This window comes from Carettochelys insculpta, chromosome 3 (assembly GCF_033958435.1).
Source record: "Carettochelys insculpta isolate YL-2023 chromosome 3, ASM3395843v1, whole genome shotgun sequence".
Taxonomy (NCBI): domain Eukaryota; kingdom Metazoa; phylum Chordata; order Testudines; family Carettochelyidae; genus Carettochelys; species Carettochelys insculpta.
The window spans coordinates 169,472,958-169,479,113 of record NC_134139.1 but is presented as its reverse complement, the minus strand read 5'-3'; the positions used below and the strand labels follow the sequence as shown (position 1 = coordinate 169,479,113).

General features: G+C 42.6%; 1 protein-coding gene across 1 annotated transcript; it reads left to right on the top strand.

Moving 5' to 3' along the window:
* Window positions 1–2,936: 2,936 nt before the first annotated feature.
* On the top strand, window positions 2,937–5,150 carry LOC142010550 (protein CLN8-like). The gene is made up of 2 exons (XM_074988913.1): window positions 2,937–3,536; window positions 4,830–5,150. The coding sequence occupies exons 1-2, from the start codon at window positions 2,994–2,996 to the stop codon at window positions 5,148–5,150; spliced, it is 864 nt and encodes a 287-aa protein (XP_074845014.1). The 5' UTR covers window positions 2,937–2,993.
* Window positions 5,151–6,156: the final 1,006 nt, after the last annotated feature.

Here is a 6,156-nt window from a genome sequence, read left to right as displayed (position 1 = left end):
AAGCTTGAGCCACAGCATATGGGGCTGACAGTCAAAACCTGGACCCTGCCACAGTGGGGGAGTGCACAGCAGGAGCCCTGCCAAAGTCACAAAGATCTGTTGAAGTTATGGACTCCCTGTGTTCCACGCTGTATCCTTCATCATGAGCTATCCCTACCCAATAAACTGTGCTAGTAAGCAAAGCTGCAGCTGCAAGCTTGTCGTGCTTTACACTGTTTCTTCCTGTTTCTTCATCTAATAGCTGCATATTATTTCTGGTAGAATTTGTGAATTCATAAGAATGGCCACACTTTGTCAGACCAAGGATCTATCTAGCTCCATGTTCTAGCTTCTGACAGTGCCCAAGAGGGAATGACCAGAAGAGGTAATCATTAAGTGATCTATCCCAGCCATCACCCATTTCCCAGCTTCTGGCCAACAGAGGCTAGGGACACCGTCCTTACCCACCTGGCTAACAGATGGACCTATCTTTCATGAACTTATCTAGTTCTTTTTTGAATCCTGTTTTAGTCTTGGCCTTCACAACATCCTCTGGCAAGGAGTTCCACAGGTTGACTGTGTGTTGTGTGGAAAAAAAATAGTTCCTTTGTTTATTTTGAACCTGCTGCCTATTTATTTCATTTGGTGACCCCTAGTTCTTGTGCTATGAGAAGGAGTAAATAACATTTCCTTAACTTTTTCCTCACCAGTTATGATTTATAGAGCTCTGTTCCTCCCACCCCTTTAATTGTCTCTTTTCCAAGCTGAAGAGTTCCAGTTTTTTAAATCTCTCCTCACATGCAGCTACCCCTAAATCATTTTTGTTGCCCTTTTCTGAACCTTTTGTAATTCTAATTTGTCTTGTTCTGTGTCTGTACATCTGGTTTCCTTTGTGCATTCAAGGCCTACAAATGTGCACACCTGTGATGCTGCATGTGTAACTAAGACACCTCACAGAAGAGAAGGACTCATGGCCCCATGCCCCTCTGGTCAGCAGTGATACTGGGTCCAGCTCTGGTTTGCCCTTGGGCAGTACCTCCCTGGCACAGTGCCCCTTCTGGCTCCTGCCCTGGGACATCTCCAGTCAGCTTCTCTGTCCCTCCTGGGCTTCAGGCAGGTTCTTGGCGGCAGTGAGTTTCTGTTTGTAGCAGCTCTTTTTTCTGGAGATCCAGTCACACATCCTCTGGCTTTTTCTTCTTTCTGTTCCTTGAATTACAATCAGCACTTCCCCACTCAGGCAAGAGATTTAAAGGGGCCATGCTCTTTAAAACCCAAAGCGGTTGCATAGGTCACTCTAAACTGTATTGTTCTGCTCCAACAGTTCAGACTTCTTTATACTTCTAGACAGTGTAAAGTGGTCTTAATGCAAATGAGAATCAGGCCCGTAGTTGTTCATTTGTCCAAATGTTAATCTGACCTGTAAACTGGGTGAGTGGCTTGATTCCTAAGGGTTCCTAGGGTACGTCTGCACTGAGTTTTAAAACCAGTGGGTGTGAATCTCCGAGCTCAAAGCTGATGCCATGGCACCAAACTATGTGCTGTGAGAACTGTCCAAGTGTGCTGTGAAATGTCATCCATTTCCCCTTGCTGTGGCTCTTTGTAGAGCCACCCGGGAAGGGAAGGGGGGAATTGACAACTCTGCACCAGCTGCCTGAGTCCTGGCTGGAGCAGGGTTCATCAGTCCGCCCCTCCGCCCCCATGATGTCTCTTTGCAGAGCCACCGTGAGGGGAAATGATGGCCCTGTAGGACCCTGTTTGCTCTGGGGGCAGCTGAAATGCTGCTTCCTAGTCTGAACAAGCTAGCAGGGAGCCCACCCCACTCCCTGCTGTGGCAAAGGGGAAGGAGGGAGAGTGGTAGCCTGTTGGAGCTGGGACATGGTTTAAAGGCTGCATCTTGTCTCCAGTGATCTGGCAGGGAGGGGAGCTGCTTTCAGTGGTTACTCATTTACTCAACACCCCTAGCATGGCATTGAACATATGTTGAAAATGTGTCTGTGCTCACTGTCCAAGATGGTCTATTCTGTGGTGGATTTGAAAGACGAATGCCACTGATCCTTGTTCAGCTTGTTGTATGCACAACTAAGTTGCAAACCTCTCTAGTGAATCTATAACCATAGTAAATGTGACATTTATGAGCAATTGATTTAGCTGAAAAAATTGGGTGTGCTGTGAAATTGTGTCTCTCTTAAGTCTCCCATGTTACTGAAGAGGTTGGGAACTACTGCACTAGACAGCTGTGTAGATGTTGCGGCTTGGGCTCTCAAACTCACCCACGCCCTGGATTTCAGAACCCGAGCTCCAGCCTGAACATCTACAAGCTCTTTTCAATGCAGTAGCATGTGCTTGAGTCTGCCCTCCACTATTGCGTTTTTCTTCTGTTAGCACAGGCCATTTTCAATTGTGTCAGGAGCTGTCTCTGTTCACACCTGGAATGTTAACCTTCTTAGAAGTAAAAAAAAAAGTGGTCATAAAACAGTTTTCAGATGTTCTGTGAGGAAGGCTTGGTGGGGATGCTTGATGGCAGGGTTCGTGAGACACATCAAACAGAACTTCTTCTCAAGGAATGATTTATGGAGGCAAAAGAAGACTTGGAAAAGTTAAAGGAAAAATGTCCAGGAAAACTGTTATGTTTTTACATAACTAGAAAATTAAAAAAGTGAATATTTTATGACTAACACTGATATTATCAGTTCTGCAAGCAAAGATACAGGGAGTCTCTCTCGCTCTCTTTAATGTGCCCTGTCAAATCCTCAAAGACCATCAGTATTGAACCAGTTTATTTATGTCAGTTCTGAACTGTTGGGAAGTATAAGTGGAAACAGTAGCAAAAAGTAAACTGTAGTAAAACTATCAAGTATTCATACACATAGACAGCCATTCTCCACCATTCTCTTGTCTTTGTTTCAGATCGGTTTCTGCTTGGTGTAATGGCAGCAGTTCAGTAACCTTAAAAGAAACCAACGTGTGGATGAGAAGCTTCAGACTCCTGCAAAATAGTTTGAATTAGAGAAGGAATGAATCTTGCAAATGATGGTTCAATAGCTTGGGCCATGTTCGACTGGGACTATGTTCTCTGGGAAGTTCGTTTGAAATTACTGGTAGCTGGTTTTTTTATCTACCAGGGAGTGTTTCTCCTAAGTCACTGGTTCGCCACCTGGATCAGTGCTAGTTATCGCTCTTTGTCAGCAAAGGAGAAAGTCTCCTGGAACACACGTGTTGCACGTGGCATATTCGGGATTCAGAGTTGTGTAGCTGGATTGTGGGCCTTGCTCATAGACCCAGTTTTTCAAGCTGACAAGGTATATTCACAACAAAAATGGAGCTGGTTTCATTGCATGATGGCCTCTGGCTACTTCTTGCATGAAAATATAGTTTTTCATGTTTCTAATATTGTGTTCAAGATATTTGATGTGTTCTCAGCAGTTCACCATTTATTTGCCTTTGGTGCGATTCTTGGTCTGATAATTAATGTAAAGTCTGGACATTATCTATCTCTGATGGGACTGCTTCTTGAGATGAGTGCTCCTTCAGGCTGTATCTCCCTGGTGCTTTTGAAGGTAAGGAGTTGCTGTTCCAAAGTGAAGTGGCTCAGAAAATCCTTGATTATAACACCCTAAATATACTTGAACAGTGTCTATTTTTTTAAGTTGCCCATTTTGCAGCAAAAAAGGAAAGATATAAATTTTAAATTAACGTACAAAAGCATTAGTTTGGATCTAATGCACAGTACTAAAGATTGAGTGACTAAACTCTTTTTTTTTAAAAAAGATATTTTAAGACTGAAAATAACACAAGAATGACTGACTGAGCAGTTCAAGCATCCTTAAGCTAGACCAACTTTTTTCGTCTGGAGACTAGAGGTGTGTGGATGTGTACCACACATCTTGAGTGTTCATATATATATATATATATATTCTGTGACTGCAGAGCTATATTAAATGGTGGGGACTATTTCGAGATACTGCAGTATTCTGAAATAGCTGCCCAGGTCTTGAAAAAGTTTTTGAGACAATAGGCACACTATTCTGACATCCCTGTACACTTCCTCTCAGGGGAAGTACAACAATGCCTTGAAATAGTGCTTTATTTTGGCATGTGGTGCCGTTTAGACAGCACCACATGCCGAAATAGCCCATTTTGAAATCTATTAGAAATAAACTACTCAGTTTGTGTAGTGCATATTGTGTAGCTTATTTCGAGGTTAGGCTGTCAAGTCAGTTTTAGCTACACAGTTGGCAAATCAGTGGTTGACCTCAATGTGTGTTAACACAGAAGGTCAATGGGAGCATTTCTCCCGTCAATCTTCCTTAAGCCTCCCCACTTGTGAGGAATTCCAAGGTCGACTTTGACCCCAGAAAGCATCATTTTGCATGTGCATGAAACAAAACTCCAGAAGATTGACCCTGAGAGGGTCGATCTTCTGCAGTAGTATAGATATAGCCCTAAGTTCTGTAATATGTGGAACAGTCTGAACTACGGCTTCAAGCCCTGATAAAATCATCTCAGCACTTACGTGGTGCTTTTAATGAGAACTTGGACTTGGAGGTTCTGTTTAAGCCTGTAGATGTCAGAGCAGTCAGAGTCATGTTTGGGCTGATAGCTGTCAGGCAAAACTCTACTAACTGCACTGCAATTTTGTGACATGCTCTGGTTTGATCATCTTCCTCCATTCAACTGTGGCTGCAGCTGAGCAATGCTGCATATGCATAGTTTGCAAAGTGGATTAGAAATCTGGTCATCAAACAGTGTTTTATAAATGTGCAGTCTCTTTGCATTGAAGAGAAATATGACAGAAAACGGTGTCTTATATTGAAGCTGCAATTTCATTTCTCTGTTGTTGTCTCTTCCAGATTGGCTATGCTAACACACTTTTTTGGAAGGCAAACCAATGGGTAAATATCCATATATTTCATTGCCGCATGGTTGTTGCTTATCACATGTGGTGGGTGTGTATTTCCAATTGGAATGATGTGGTAGAAAATCTGGGGCTTCCATATTTTGTCATATTCTTCATGGGGTTAAGTACATTGACAGTGATACTTAATCCATACTGGACATACAAATCAACTCAGCAGCTCTTTGGTTCAGCAGACAGGAACTTTCCAAATACAGCAGTGAAAAATAGATTCTCTGGAAAACTAAATAGTGACACATTCAAAAAGAAGATATAGTGCTGCAACAACTGTTGGGGTAACAGTAAAATATGACCAAAAGAACATGGTGCAGGGTTACTACTGAGTACATGAAAATAGAATTGCTTACAAGAAATCCGAATATATCGGTTCCCATTGTATGTTGTTATCAGAGTGCTATGCTCATTTTTTTAGAAGTGTGTTAAAATTGTTGCAGTTTGTACTTAAAACTATCTCCCCTCCCCTTGACTCAGTCAAAATTCTTGTCAGTAATTTCAGGGTAGGGGCATAATGTAATAAAATTTCATTTTAGGGAGAAAGGGCAAGTTTGTGCTAGAAAGGTAAGGCCAGTGTCTGTAGATTTTTATGAATTAAGTGAATCGTAATTTCAATGGTAGGAGACACTCACTGCCTCCTGGCTCTCCCAGGTCCAGGTCTTCCAGCTGGTAGAAATTTTGATAATATAACTTTGATCAAAAATGGGTCAAATTATGACTTTTGAATAATACACCTATCCCATGAATTCAGTGGTGAAAAACCCCAAACAACTGTGAGATATGTGGGAAAATATTTACATGCACTTGAGCCTCCATTGCCTGAGTGTTCCTGATCTGGGAACATCCATGGGTTAGACCATAGCAGGGGGAAGAAGAAGCAGCTCTGTGTGGTGTCACTTCCTCTCCCCCACAGCTGAGGTTAACAGCAGCACAGCAAAGTGTTTCTTTGGAGGCTTTCCTCTGATGCTCCCATAGTGGCAGGGATCGCGTCAGAGTAGCAGGGGGGTGTGGAGCCCTATGTGCCCCTGGAAGTGGGGAGCCAGGTCAGTATCTGACTCCCATCCCCTCACACCCAGACCACGCTTCCTATCTTCCTTGTCTATATTACACGTGAAATAAAGTGCTTTGCAAAATGTTTTTATTCTCACCTGCAAAACAAAATGTATACATGAACATCCATGACTCAGATAACATCCATAATCTGTCATAGCCTGTTTCCTAAAATTGCTGGATTAAAGAGGCTCAAGTGTATCAAAACTTTAAAATAT